This window comes from Salarias fasciatus, chromosome 10 (genome assembly GCF_902148845.1).
Source record: "Salarias fasciatus chromosome 10, fSalaFa1.1, whole genome shotgun sequence".
NCBI classification, from domain to species: domain Eukaryota; kingdom Metazoa; phylum Chordata; class Actinopteri; order Blenniiformes; family Blenniidae; genus Salarias; species Salarias fasciatus.
Window position 1 is genome coordinate 7854523 of NC_043754.1, and position 15549 is coordinate 7870071.

A 15549-nucleotide genomic window follows, 5' to 3' on the forward strand; every position below is an offset into this window, starting at 1 on the left:
AAAAAAAAACTTGCTTCTTTTCTGTTGCAACCCAACAAGATGACAAATGCATGACTGCAGGGCACTGTCATTTACCAGCACCCGCTATTTCCTGCAAAAGTATGTCAGCATGATTTGTGCTCTCTGCTGATAAATGTGGAAGTTTGTTTTGTTGAGAATTATTGAAGAAATCTCAGCTCTTGAGCGTGCATCCCAATGGAAGTGGAGCAAGTGCGGGAAGCGCATGTCGGCAATCTGCAGTATGCACATGTTTGTTGGGTTTTTCTTTTTGTATGGATGCTTTTGCAGGTTGGGTGGGCAGCCGAGGGAGGGAGAGAGGGGGTACTCGAATGTGTTTGTGTGTTGGCAGGGCTGGCTGTCTAACTCAATCTGTCCAAGCTCATGTTTCTGTCAGGGTTAGTGTAAGCCAGCAGTCAGCTATGTCAGACACTAAATGCCAGTTTCAGGGAACAAAGTCACTATTCCTTTTTTTTCTGCTTTCCGTTTTTTTCTCCCCCCCCCCCCCCCCCCCCCCCCCCCCCCCCGTTTTTTTTTTTGCCATCCTGTAATATGTGGAGCTCAGGGAATGAAATCACAGAGAGACTGTTGAGGTTACTACTGTGTGAGCGGATGTCAGGGAGGGAGATGAAGTGGAATACTGACTGGAAACACACAATTATACAGCAGGGAAGACTCCACGACAAAATATGCTGATTTGCTCTGTGTGTGTGTGTGTGTGTGTGTGTGTGTGTGTGTGTGTGTGTGTGTGTGTGGGCGCATGTGACAGGAAGGTAGCACATGGTGATGCCGTTCCTCTCGAGGAGACAGAGAACTGTCACAATCTGCACCTCAAGCAACCCCCCCCCTCTCTCTCTCTCTCTGTCTCTCCCTCTCTCTCTCTCTCTCTCTCTCTCTCTGTCTCCCTCTCTCTCTCTCAAAATGATTGAGGGTTTTTTAGGGAGACATTTCTGTGAAATAACAAAATTGTAGCCCCTCTGAAGTGGCTGTTATCCACCCCCCCTTCTTTTTCTTCCTCTTTCTTTCTCTCCCTTTTGCTTGTTCTCACACATCACAGTCCCTACCTCCGCCCTTTCTCTCTCCACCTCCCTCTCTCTCTCTCTCTCCCTCTCTCTCTCTCTCTCTCTCTCTCTCATGAATGTCACCTCTACTGATGGTGGCTGCTGGAATTCACACACACATACTCTCACAACCACTCGCTGACTTTGGATGGGAGGAGGAGGAGGAGGAGGAGGAGGAGGAGGGAGAAGAGGAAGAGGAGGAAGAAGAGGAGGAGGAGGAGGAGGAGGAAGGGAGGGAGGGAGGGAAGGAAGGAGGGAGGGGGGGGTTCAGTGAGGACTGTGGGAAAGGAGCGTGCCATCGGAAGGCAGAAGAGGAATCTCTGTCTGTCTGTGTCCATGTCTCCGCTCCATTCCGACAAAGACCGCCAGCGTCCCGCCCGCTGTTCCACCTCTGGATTTAAGTCAGCTGGATTACCGCTCGGACTCTCAGCCCATTATTCCCTGCTGCCACGTTTAAATGGGAGGCAAAGTTGGACCTCCGTGGACTGCACAAATGGTGACAAACAGTTTGATCTTCCTGGCGCTTTTAAGAGCTTCCTAGCATTCAAAATGACCTCACTTTTCCTTAGTAAAAGTGTTTTTATATGTAAAATAATTTAAGCACCTTCTGTTTGGTATTGTCTATTTAAACTAGGTTAGATATTTTTTGCAATTTAATACTTGGAACTTAGCTGTTTGGGCATTTTGTGCTGTAAGAGATGAGTGGAGAAGAGGGGTAGAAACATGGCCCCGTTTTCACCTTTTTGTTTTTTTTAAAGTCTGTCATTCTAACCTTGGGATTGAGTTCAAAACTAAAAATGTAGCACTTTTCTTCTCTCTCCCTGCCGTGTGTTCGTGTTGGATTTTTATTTTTGGTCCAAGCGGACGCTGCACACCGGACTGGTGAACTTGCATCTCTTCCAGTTCCTCCCTCTCCAAGGGAACCCTCAAACTAAACTCTTCCCTGTTAACCCACTTAGACGCCCCATCTCCCCTGTGGGGGCTTCTCTAAGCCGTCCGTCCTACTCTAGATTTTCTCCTTTTTTTTCTTCTTCTTCTTCTTTTTTTTTTTGAGGGAAGCTAAACCCAAACCAGCAGAAAAAAAAAAGGGGGACACGGGTTAGGAAGACACCCCCCTCCCAAAGGTGAGAGGGGGGGGAAGATGGCAGCTCTCGCCAGCTCTCTCATCAGACAGAAACGGGCGGTCAAGGACGACCAAGCCAACCGACCGGTAGCCAGCAAGCGCAAACCCTGTCCGAAGAGCAACAAGTCGCTGTGCCAGAAACAGATCCTGGTCCTGATCTCCAAAGTGCGACTATGCGGGGGTCGAAAATGTCGAAACGATAAAAGACCAGGTGAGTCACTGCAACGGTTTTCATTTTCTCTGTTTGCTCTTTTCTCGTGCTCACATTCCTCTGAAATTTTGACAGGAATGAAAGCCAGACTATATTTTTTCCCCCCTTCGATTACGAGCAACCTTGAAGCAGAATTTTCAAAATCCGCTATTATTCCCCTAAAATGTGTGTTCACAGAGGAGAAGAACACCGTGCTGTATGGGATGGAGCTGCAACTTTAAGCTTGAATGCAACACTAATTCAGGAATTTTAACAGATTTCAACGACCAAAACAACTAACGAAAGAAAGTATTTTAAGCCCTTTTATTTGCCTTTATTTGTGTGGTAATCTACATTTCATCCATCATGCAGTAGCAATAGGCTGCCACTGTGGGGCAGCATTTGTGGGTTCAGGGGCCTCGTCCAAGGGCCCACGATGGTGACGTGACATTGATGCTTGAGGTAGAGGCTAAAATCTGTCACTGGTCCAAAAGATCTGAATTAGAGACCTTCAAGACACAAACTTTACATGTTGGGATTATTATAAAACCAGATCTATCCATTTGTTTTAATCCTTAAATTCGCCAAATTATTACATTTTCTTACAAAAGTCACAAAGATGTTCGGTTTCATTCATTTAGTTGAAGTTTTGTTGGATCTTTTCATAAAGGGCATCAAAGTGCATGACACCATTTTGCACAAATATTCTGTTGAACCTCAACTAAATAATTGTTCATAAACAATCTCACATCAGCACCTCATTTTATCTTCACCTGTTTGATACTCAGGTGAAAACAGACGAAGCCGGCGAGCCAGTCGCTAATTGATTTTGTGAATTAAACTGATACCAGTTAAAAGTCCTGCTGAAGCTAAAACTCCTGTCCAGGTCTCAGAAGCTATTGCTGTTTGAAAGCAGAACTTTGACAGAGAGCCTCTGAATGGAGGTTCATCTGATGTGGCGCCAGCATCGCCGTCTCTCTTATCAACATGTCAGTGGAACAGAAACACACACTGCAACACAAATTAGTCATAATTAAATCATACATTCGTCTCATTAGCACTCAGAAATTTGACAAGATCGCGCTGTTATTTTCTTTTTTTTTACATTTCATAGAGGCTCAGCTTTTAGGGTCCAATTTCTAAATGTGTAAACCCCCTGTGGATTTTTTCCTTATTTGCATTTTCACTCAAAATGCATTGCTGCATTAATTAAAGAGAGCATATTGTAATTTTTTTTATTAATCTGTTTCTGAGTCCTCTCCTCTCGTTTGGTGTGACTGGTAGACCGCTGAATTATTTAATCCATGACTGAGAAATGTTTTGCCTAACCCCCCCCCCCCCCCCAACACACACACACACACACACACACATAATTAGCAAGAGTAGTATGCTTAAGTTAAATTATGCATGTTAAAGAAAAGTTGCTGAGCAAACACCCTGCGCGTATTTTCAAGGCTGATTGAAGTAGAAACAGCGAATTTACGTGTTACTTGTTGTTTTTAACTCTCTCGGAGCTGCAGGCTACATCTGAGCAGACGGAAATGAGAAACGAGGAGCGATGAGCAGGGTTCCCGTGCACGATGAGGACTTTCATTTCATTCAGCCTGTGTTTACATAATGTAGGCTTCAGACAGCACAAGCACTGCCATTCCCAGTTCATGGTCAACTGACTGAAGCAGTGCATATGAGAAAATGTCTAATTCCATAACATCTGTGGCATTTTTTAGGGGGAATAGGAATTCTCCGTATCGTCTCCATCACTGAAAGGGAATACCATTGACCCTAGTGTGTCTGGATTATTTATTTATTTATTTTTTTTTTTTTTGACTTTGCAAATGTGACGTAATAATGAACACTGTGGCTGTGCTTCTTGGAAAAAGTGTTTTTTTTATTTTTCTCTCTCTAAATAATCTGTGTCAACCAGACAATCGGCGGGTTTATGGAACTGGCTGTAAGTTGTTTACATAATGGCACCAGATGTTGGGCTGGTGTTGCAGTGCCGGTGGAGTAGTGGTGGGGGGTGGGGCGACGGTGGACATGAATGAAAAGGCTCTAAGCTCACAGACACAATCGTCGTCTTTATGTAAATGTCACTGCTGTCACGAGCCGTGAAGCATGTATTAGCTCGTTTTTCTTGGAGAAACACACACGTTTGTATAACCGGAACAGCGGTTCACTCAGATAAAGCATTTGGAAAGGATTCAAAGCACTTCACCTTTTCCACATCTTCTTATATCACAGAACCAAAATAGTCGCCAAAGGTGAAAATGCATTGATAAAAGGCTGCAAATACTTATGTACACGTGATGTCTTAGTTTTTGTTTTTTTTTTTGTTATTTTTTATTAATAAGTTTGGAAATGTTTAAAAATAAATATGGATTTGGCTTTTTTTTGGTAGAACATCCCAAAATATGAAAACTGGAATCGCTGTGAATACTTTTCGGACATATGCATCACCTCAACTGAATAGTTTTAGATGCCAAGTACAGCTGAAGTTGAATCTGCGGGTCACAGGGATGCCTTCTTGTCAAAATTTCTTTTTTTCTTTGAGGCTTTGGGAAGAAAATATGAAGGTAAATTTATGGTAAGTGTAACAGCAAAAAATGAGATTCAGAGCAGAACGTAACAGTCGTAACAGATTCAGACTGTACATAAAGTCTTGTCAGTGGGAGCAGAATTTTACAATGGAAAATATCAAATATTCAATCAAATATTACTACAAAACAATGGAGATGACAGTCATTGTTTGCATGCTGTATAAACTTGTATTTATATTTGGACATTAAAGAGGACGAGACTCAGGTTTGATAAGATCTCAGGATGAGATCAAGTTCCACATGCAAGGAAAGTTAATATTAAATGTATCTTATTTTTGTGCGAGCGTCCAAAAAAGGACTAAAAAGAGGATGAAACTTCAAAGCTAGTCCAAAATCTTAATCACAAATCAGCTTAGTGTCTCAGGGTTATATTTTCACAGTGAACAACATAGGAGCACATGCTTCTTAAAATGCACTTTGCTTTTTGAACAGCGGATCATCTCATCTGAGGTCAGAATGTAGCGCGGGTTTAAAAAGGTAGAACTGAATTTTTAGAATTGAAAGCCACTGATACTGGTCAGTGATTCAAAGGCAAAACATCAGGTATGTAAAAGAAACTGGCTTCTCAAATTCAGTTCAAGAGTCAAACATATTGGCACTTGAACGTAACGTTTGTGTGATGGCGAGTTGCTACTGCACGGCTAACAACTTGCAGCTTTGTGAAGTCCAACAGTGATGGCACTGTGAGATTCTGACCCGATGTGTCCTCAATGTTTGAGATGATTTGAAAATAAGAAACAAAGTTACTGTTGCTTTGCATAAATGCTTTCATCCATCTGCACTACAGTCATGCTTCACTGTCACCCGATCCTGTAATTTTAGAGAAAAGACTGTCAACGATCTAGAAAGTTTTGTGTGTGAAAAGAAGAGAATTGCAATGTAACTCTCAGAGATCAGCGGTAGGTCTCACTTCAGCTAATCGTTTCGGTCATTGTCAAAAGGTGATTCACAAATATTTCGACTTTTTTTTTTTTTTGACTGAAGTTATGACCAAAAATGGGGGGGGGGGGGGGGGGGTACAGTTTTCAGCAGCCATACAGAACTTGGCGTAACACCTGCACAAATCGTGACCAGAAGCTTAAGCAGCAACAAAAAAGCTGGTATCAGTTGCAAGCATGTAAACAGCAAATGTAAACAGATCATTTAAAGGTAAGCAAATATTCATTCAGAGAGTGAAAACACATCTCAGGCACTTTGGAAGCAGACAAGCGGTGCTGAATGCTGAAGTTACCAAAGTTACATAAGTCATTGCAACCACGTTGACCCAAAAATGACAACTCAAGCAGCAAATTGCAATCAAAGACCTGGCTACTAACTTTATTAAAATGTTGATGACAATTTGATTCTACGCAGCTTTTACAAAGCATTTACAATTGAAACAAAATTGACATGCAGTTAAAAATGACTTTGTTCTTCTCATGAAGTGTGAACCCAATTTTTATTAGTTTGTAGAAATGACCTGTGTTTGCTTCATAACGTATAGTTCACTATGAAGATATGACCAGACCTCATTGCAAGAACATCAGCGTACGAAGCGCATGCCTTTACCCATTGTCAGCTGCGACTGGCTCCAGCAACGAGCAATGAAAAAAGCAGTGTCGAACATGGGTAGATTTGCACACAGTGCAGGTATTTGAAGTGAGAATAGTAACTGCGTTGGTCTGAAAATAGCAGAGAGACTTGCATTACCGAGTGCCATCAATGAGATTTCTCAACATATCCTATTCTAACTTTATCAGTTTGTTCCCAACACACCAAGCAGCACAAAAATGTGAGTTAACCAAGCTGCTTCTAACCCATGGCTAGAACGAAAGAAAGGATACAACAGCTCCAATGTGAGGAGACAGAAACAAAGCGACCATGTGAAAGATTTTAAGAGGATGTTGCGGCTAATGTGCATGTGCATTATAAACTTGTCTGGGTTTAAAAAGGACTTAGATCTCAGAGATTAGACTTCAATTTTGTGCAACACGAGTGCATATCCTTTGTATACAATTTGTGACTTGTTACAAGTTAATGCCTTCATGCCAGAAAATATATTTATCCATTTTATCCGAACCACATAGCGACAGCAAGCACTCTGTAGATTTACTACCGACTGTGTTTTTTGAGAGGAGGAGAGTTTCAGCTGTCATATTAGCATCACACCGGCACACATGAGCCTTATTTATTGCGGCCATAAAACAAAGCGGTGACTACTTTCATTGAAATGGACATAAACCCTCGTGATTGTACACGTGGCTGGCACAAATCGGAGATGGGATGAAATTCATGTTGAACCACTGCGACTACCTGATTTTACCTGCCTCTGCCCTCTTCATCATCCTCCTCTGGATGCCCTACACAGTCCCTCCGCTATATAGGGGAGCCCTTTCAAGTGGCGGCCCTCCCACTGTTCGATGATCTGCACTGCTGCCCTCTTTTTCAGATCAATTCGGCTCATTAATGTATAGTGATTAATCAATAATCCCCCCCTTAGTTTGTTCAAGGTGGAATCTGACTTGAAAAGGGAGGGATATTGAGCTGCCTGCCCCTGTGTATCACCTTCCCTATCTTCCTCGAAGACAAATGAAATGAGCATACAGTGGAATCATGCACACGTTGGCACGTGAATGGAAAAAAAAAAACCAGACACACACCCACACACACACACACACACACACACACACACAGCAGAAAGGGCGCACAATTAATGAGATGTGTGACATATGACCAAAATACAATGAAAATACTTATGGCTAGACTGAATTAGAACATTAGCATAAAGATACAAATACACATTAAAAATAGCAACACTATCAGCTGAGTCATTAGAAAGTAATGCATGCAAATATAGTGCAGCGCTGGACATCTTGTAGTGTTGGGTGTGCTTGTTTGGCATGGAGGTGCAGTAGTGTGTCGTTGGAGTAAGCATCCGAGGGGGCCAGCCGACGGTTGGAGCACAAATGTAGGCCCCGGCTGGCGGGCAGAAGACCGGGTTACAAGGAGAGATCCAGCAGAGGATAGCATTAAGCTGACCCCAAGAGATCAGGGCTGCAAACTCGCTTACTCAACAACACCTGATCAGACAATGCAGTGTTAGGTGGCTTCCCATCAGAACTTTACTGACTGTGACAGGGGTCAGAGAGAGAGAGAGACAGAGAGAGAATCAGAAAGAACTCGGGAGAGAGAGAGAGAGGCAGAGGGAGAGGGAGAGCCAGCACGGGCAAGATTAAAAAGGCAACGACATTACTGAAACCTGTATCAAAAGATGGAGTTGGATGGCAATGATGAAGGGGAGGATGCAGATAGCGAGGCAATCAAAAACACAGGAAGAGAAGTGGGGAGGGATACCGGTGGAGATTAAAGGGGAGGTGGGTGGGACTGCAAAGAGGTGTGAATCAGCCTGTCATAGACGGCAGCGTGTGGAGAAGAAGATGAGATGGGAAACCATGGGGCTGGATATTAAGTGTCACTGAAGAAAAAAACATCTTCCTACAGTTATCCTCTTGTTTAATAAGCTGTCTCGGATGTGGGCTGCCTTTAATTGGAGGAGAAGCACTTTTCCTCTGTTTGGATAAGTCGAATGTCTTGTAGTTGATTGGAGTTAGCAGGGTTAAGTCAGTCACTGATGTTCTGTTTGTACAGGCGCTTGAATAAACAACCCTGTCATCTGAAAATAATACGACAAAACTTTAATGGCGGGTGCAGTTCGAGTGTGTGTGTGTGTGTGTGTGTGTGTGTGTGGGGGGGGGGGGGGTTCCTGCATACCTGCAGAGTCACTCTAAGCTTGCATTCACACTGCTTGCACACTGACAGCATAATCTCCAGGAAAATTAAATGAATTGCTTGTTTGGGATGTGCAACTTGTGGTTGCAGAGTTTACTAGATTATGCATGTCAGAAAGTTGTAGAGTGCAGGACGGGAAGAGGGAACATGACTTGATTAGAAAGGCTTTTTTTTTTTTTTTTTTTTTTTTTTTGGTTGAAAAGCCCTGAAGGCCCATTTCTCCCACATATGGCGCTTTACAGGCCAGTGTTACACTTTGCTGTGTTGACGCAGAAATCAAACGCTGTGTACTTCCATGCAAATGGAATAAAAATCCAACATCTGCACTAAAGGGCTGCATTGATTCTTTGCTGATGCAGAGAGCAGGAGTGAGCTTTTATTATGTATCAGTCAGAAAGTCGTTAACACCTTTCTCTGGTTAGAGGTGTCGTTCTTTCTCAGACTGATGTATAAAGAGTCACATCGACCAATAATAATCAAGGTTATTGGAATAATTGTAAGTTTTTCCATTCAAAATAGTGCTTCAATCCATTCGTGATTACTGTAATGGAAGAAAGCAGCATTGGATTTTTTTTCTTTTTTGTTTTCTTTAAGGACAAACTCAAAAGTTTGATTGTACTTGTTTTTTTTTTTTTTGTTTTTTTTTTTTAATAGGAGTGCTGACAGAAACTTTTTCCGAAGATGGTTATCTGTCCCAACAGCAAGCTGAAGAAAATTGCTTCAAAAGGGAACTATTCTTGGGTCAAAGTGACTCCTATTGGTTTCAGAAAAGCCCTCGAGTCTTATATTCCATCTGAAACAACAACATAAATAATAGTAGCAGTAGAAACTGATTACAACCAAATGTAATTTGTAATTGTGATTTAAAAGAATATCCAGAAATGATAATAAATGTATAATGTTTGTCATGATAATTGTAGTGTCACATTTTGAATACATCTTTAAATAAGATTTAAAAAGCATGATTGCAACAGGACAAGCATTCAATAAAATCTGAGGGACCCGTAAACAACAACAACAACATCATCGTCTAGACGAGAGAGAGAGAGAAAAAGCATTAGTGGTTCATTGCTGCTAAGGTCATCCCACCGACGTCTGGGGATTTTCAGCTTTGAACAATCAGTGTTTCACCAGAGGGGATCTAAAGTATCTGGATCGGGACACAGCTGTTCGTGTGAAGAAGAAGGTGATCGGACGCGTCCCTTCAAATCTGTCTAAGATGCACTCCTCATCCGATTAAAAACAAAAAAAATAACTTTGCGGCTTCAATCTTTGACAGTTTTACTTATATTATACATACATATACACACACACACATATATATATATATATATATATATATATATATATATATATATATATATATATATATATATATATATATATATATATACACACACACATATATTTCTTTTTAATTTTGAAGGTTTATGCAGCATTACATCTCTGCAGAAGACACCAAATACAGTCAAGTGAAATGCGGGGATCAGGGGATCAGTGTCTTTTATTTCTGCGAGTATTACTGCAGTTGGAGTTTGGGATTCGGCTTGTGGAAATGCATTCACTTGAAGAGAGAGTGTTGACAATGGCCTTAAGTCTTATTCAGAGTGAGACGGGCGGAGGGATGTGTGCACAAAAAAAATAAATAAATAAAGGAGTCTTTTGTTTCCCGTCCTCCCGAAGATGCCACCTTAACCTCCCACACATACCTGCTAAATTGAATCTGTGGGTGCTTTGATTAAAGCTGACAAGAGTAGATTGAATTTACCTCTAACAAGGGAAAGACAGCGAGGATGGAGGACGAGTATAGAGGTGATGATGAGAAGACAAGGAGAGGGAAGCAGAGAGGGGCTGAGAGGAGACGGGTCGTGAATGGGAGACGAACTCCGAGAGAACAAACCGCAAAGAACATTTCAAGCTGAGGAAATCATATTGTTGCTTTACTGTTGCTTTTACTACTCCTGAAATGTCCTGAGTAAACACTTCAACTGGTAAAATCTAGTTTGGTCGTGTGATCGATGAGAAAAAAAGCACAAAAACAAATGTGTAGCTGAAGCCCTGTTGTTAAAAAAAATAAAAATAAAAACACTCGAAATTACTCTTATTGTTAGTGTCACTTGTCTTTTGAATTCCAGTATTAATAGCCACCTTTTAACTCTATTTGCCTGTTTAAGATACATCTTTTTTCAGACAAACAATGAAAAAAAGAGATATAAAAATGGCGAGCAAATGTAGACGTAAAGCGAGAATGTTCTCCGGTAAGACAATAAACCCACTGGCAAGAAAAATGCAGAATAAAAGGTCTGAATATGCATGAAAAATGTGGGCGACAAAGATTATACGTAGAAAAAGTAGAACAGCACACAAACAGTATCTGTTCACAGTAATGTGATCATGAGCAACTTAATACGTCCACGCCTGTTGTCATCTTCAACAAGGGCTTTAAAATGAGGTAAAAGCGAGACACGTTATATTGTCGAGTATCTTGATAGTCAGATTCGTGAGGAAGTTTAATGCGTTTGCTGAAATGTGTTCTCCCAAATAACAGTGGTCTCCTCTAAATTACACCAGCTGTGAAATTACATGTCATTTTCCATCAGTAGTTTCCCAACTTTTTCTTTTTATTAATTTCCTTTGTTTGTCTTTCTTCTTATGACTTTTTCAATAATTAGGGTTTGCAATAACCAATAAATAAATAATGGTAAATAACAGGGTAATGTTGGCCATTCTGAATGCGAAACAGTCAATAAAAATAGTTTTACAAATAACAATGAGAGAGTGTTGTCAAATTAGTTTCCACAATGAACGCATCTGACAGGTATTCCATCCACTGGACCTAATTTACAAAAGGAAACGGATTAAAAAAATGTGAAAAAAAAGGTTTTATTTCTAAGAAATTCAACACAAACAATTGTTGTGAATTAATCACAATTAATCACGTTAACTGAGTGACTTTGCATAGCATGATTGCTGCACAGTGGATTCAGACTTCATTCAAAGCAGCTCCGCCACTCTTTTGTGGCATGTTGACATCATGACAGCTAAAAATATTAGCTGTATCGTGCAGTTGGGGTTAATTAAAGGTATCTGTGCACATCAAAGCAATTCCAATCAATTTTTGCCATTCAAACACCCGGCCTTCTCAATAAATGAACAACAGGTTTTCTGCTGTCACAAACAGCTCTTTATCAGCGCCTAAGGACCTGCTACCTCCAGCCTCCCAAACCTGTAAAGACTTTGCATCATTTTTATGAGCCGTTTGGCAGACAAGCTCAGTGGTGGAACAAACAGCCATGGAGAGAAAAAGAAAACATTAAAAAAACCTCACTCATACTGATGTACTTCCACGTTTCTTGTAGAGTCATTTATCTATGAGCAGAGGAGTCCACAGTCACAGGTTGGAAACCTTTAACTGCCCCTGAGGGTAAAACTGGCAGCTGCCCGCTGGGCCAGTCTCTCGCTTAATAAAGCAGCCAGCTGTGTGGGATATTCCAGAGTCCAGAAATAAGAAGCAAGAATTAGGTGAGAAACAGAAGCTGGTGCAATCCTCCGCAGAGGAATTATAATACAGACGTCAATGGCGATAACTTCAGGTCAACATGGCTTCTTTTTGTTGCGGAGCAGTTACTAGGGCATATTAGGAAAATCGACATTGAGCTGGGGAGACAAAAGCATGTCAGAACATAAATAATCCATTTGCAGTCACCTATTTAGTGTTGACTTATTTCCTGGTTTCATGCTTTATCAAAACTGTAATTTTCTGCAAGAGATGGAAGGGATGTAACTGAAATGCTATCGGGGCCATGGTTTCCTCCTTCTGCTTGATTATCATTATAAAATGTGTCTCATATATTTAATGGTAAATGGTCTTTTACCATGAGACTGGAAAAGAGAGTGAAACTCACGTGAATCACTCATTTCCAAAATAAAAATTTCCATTTTGAAAAGAAATCCCTCTGTAAGGGCCACGCATGGCCTCCGGGCCTCATGAAGCCCAGGTCTACCTTTGACCCCTGACAGTGTAAATACTCATGAAGGATGTGGTCACACCTCTACGGATGTTTTTAATTGTATCTATTATTAGTGCACATTTTAGGTTTCATGTTTCTTTGATGCAAGGTGACCGCTGTTGACCGTAAAAAGGCATTACGCTTTCCATTATTTACTTCTCTTGCCCATACACAGCCCTTCAGCATGACACACGTAGAAGACAGTAAAACCTCCTCCTCATATTTTTATTATTTAGCTTTCCTTATGTTGCATTCAATTCCCCCCCGAGAGTCAACGCAAGTTTGCATCATGACTAAAACTGTACTCCCACTAAAATAGCGAGAGAAGAGTGAAACCAAAACAAGAAGCTGTGACAGGTTGGAGCTCATGTCAGATCATGGCGTCTGCAGAGGAAAATGTTTATATTTCCCTTCTCGTCAAAACTTAAAATACCATTTTAAAATAATCTCGTGAAGTCCTCCGTCTGTTTGATGAAGCATCCTGGAGCTCTGCGCTCTGACATATGTTTACTCTACACTCATTTATGTGCCTGTTTAGTGTGTGTATATAAAATATATATACATATAAAATCACAATGCATTGCTGAGAATTTATAATGCATTCCCTCCTTCAGTGAGCAACACTGTTTGAATGTTTATTTTTTTATTGAGCACCATCTGAGAGCGTGAGTGACTCAATCCAAACAGGTCGGGACGCTGAGCACCATCACAGGGCTGTTTAGTTCAGGTTGTGTGTTCACCGGTGTGATTATCAGACATTCTGACACTGGGTTGGACCCCTGTGGGAGTGCAGGGGTTGTTTGTCCTGCATATATTTAAGCACCTATGTGTGTCCTTGCTGGAGGGGTCCGTGGAAGAAAAGGACGGGTGAAGGCTCGTGTGTTTTCCTCCATCACTCATGTGAGGCCGCGGTCAAGGAGGGAGATTTTTCAACATAAATAAGTAAAATTTATTGCAGTAATGGTGCAGATGAAGCCCTGAGGCCACAACGTGCTGCTGCCCTGCATAAATCTGAACCCTGCAGCTGAGTACATTGTTAACTGTCACTGATATGTTTCTGTCACAATGCTAATGAAGCACATATGTGGATATTGAACGCGTGTCGGGGGGGGGGAAGCAGCGCGAGTCCTATTTGCTCCTGCCTGTGTTTGACATGCTCTCGTCAGCACCGTTAACAAGCAGCAATAACTCTGCTTTCACTAGCATGAACGGCTGTCACTGTCACGCCAAATGATTTATGAAGCCTTGAATTCAAATTAAGAGGCCACCGCCGAAGTTGCAGGTGACGCGATGCGCCTCATCCATCCCAATTCTTTCCTTAACCTCGCACTAATGCCGCGATTCTTCTTCTTCCTCCTCCTTATCCCGTGTGTCCTCCCCCAGTTCCTCTTCCTCCCCCCGAAACGCCTGTCACACTCTGTATCCTCATATCGCTCCGTCACTGCCCTTTTCTCCTGCCGCCCTTCTCGTTTTAACTTCTGAACAAACACGGAGCATCCCTCGGTCTCGACTGCAGGTTGTTAGCTTGCTCTTACCACTTCATTCCTGCCTCGCTCCTTTCCTCCTCTCCCCCTCGATCTTCCCACAAGGTTGATAATTACTAGCAGCACTGTGGAGCTCATGGCCCAGTTTAGGAAAAGGAAAGAAGAGAGAGAGGAAAAAAAAAAGGAGAAACTGGTGTTCTCCTTTTATTAGACGCAGAATCAAACACTACACTGCAATGTGTGGCACAGATGCATGCATGCAAATACATTTTCTGCATGCATGATTGCAAACAGAAGGAGTCCCAGGGAGAGGCACAGAGAGAGCAGGTGAAAGCAAACGAGAGAATGATGAGAAGGGAAGGGGAGAGTCCGGGAGTCCTGAAAATATAAGCCGAGGAAAACCCCTGTTGTTTGGTTCGGTCAAAGCGGAAGAAGAAGAAAAAGAAGAAGAAATGCCCTTGGCTGCTCAGTCATGCAGGCCCCCAGTAATTACCTCCAACCTTATCAAGAGGAGCCCGGCAACTGGGAGATCAGCCAGCGACATACTGAGCTCAAATCAAGCCCGATAAATACATTAGTGCAATGATAACCAACACCCAGCCATACTCTGCACTGATTAGCGATAAACCTCAACCACTGCTTATTTTTCGGAGCAATTACATAGCATCGAAGGGTTTAAGTGTCCTTGATAGCAGCCGTGATGCATGAAGTGATTACCTTAGGTTCTTATGTGCATTGACCTCATTTATACAGAGACACGCATAATTGCTGTGTGAATGGTTGTACTGTAGGGCTGGGCTCCGTTCTCCCCCAGGTGATTTTCAAAATGATTATCAGCGCTGAATGTAAATTGATGAGGGGCATCCCTGTGTACACCTCGAGGCGCTTTCTGCTGCGATTAGAGGCAACTTTACAACAAAATGCTCCTACAACTATGTTTTTATAGAATTTAACGATTTTTTAATAGCTACATTATAATTCTTTTTGGATATAAATGCGCATTGAGGCTGTTAACAGGGGCGGAGCTTCCATGATGACGGACCCTGTGTATGGTGGTGGGAATTATTTTTCAAAGCCCACCATTCATTACATTATAAAATAGAAAAAGAAAGAAAAAATCAAACCCAAAAATTTCAGGATGAACCTCTAATGTACTATAACCTTTAGGTGACCTTCGCCAAACGTTTGAATGCTGGTGTCAACTGTTCAACATTTCAATACTTTTTACACAACTTGCTGTGGAAAAATTCATAGCAGGTTCTTAATGCATGAATCCACCAATATATGTCCTGGTTCAGTAAGAATTTTTATTTGAAAGG

General features: G+C 41.8%; 1 protein-coding gene across 1 annotated transcript in view; it reads left to right on the forward strand.

Annotated features, from left to right (window-relative positions):
• Positions 1 to 1848: 1848 nt before the first annotated feature.
• Positions 1849 to 15549, forward strand: part of fgf11b (fibroblast growth factor 11b) — a 32368-nt gene continuing 18667 nt past the window's right edge. The window contains exon 1 of the mRNA XM_030100427.1: positions 1849 to 2392. Within this exon, the coding sequence (XP_029956287.1) occupies positions 2200 to 2392 (193 nt within the window). The 5' untranslated portion in view covers positions 1849 to 2199. The remainder of the gene's footprint in view (positions 2393 to 15549) is intronic.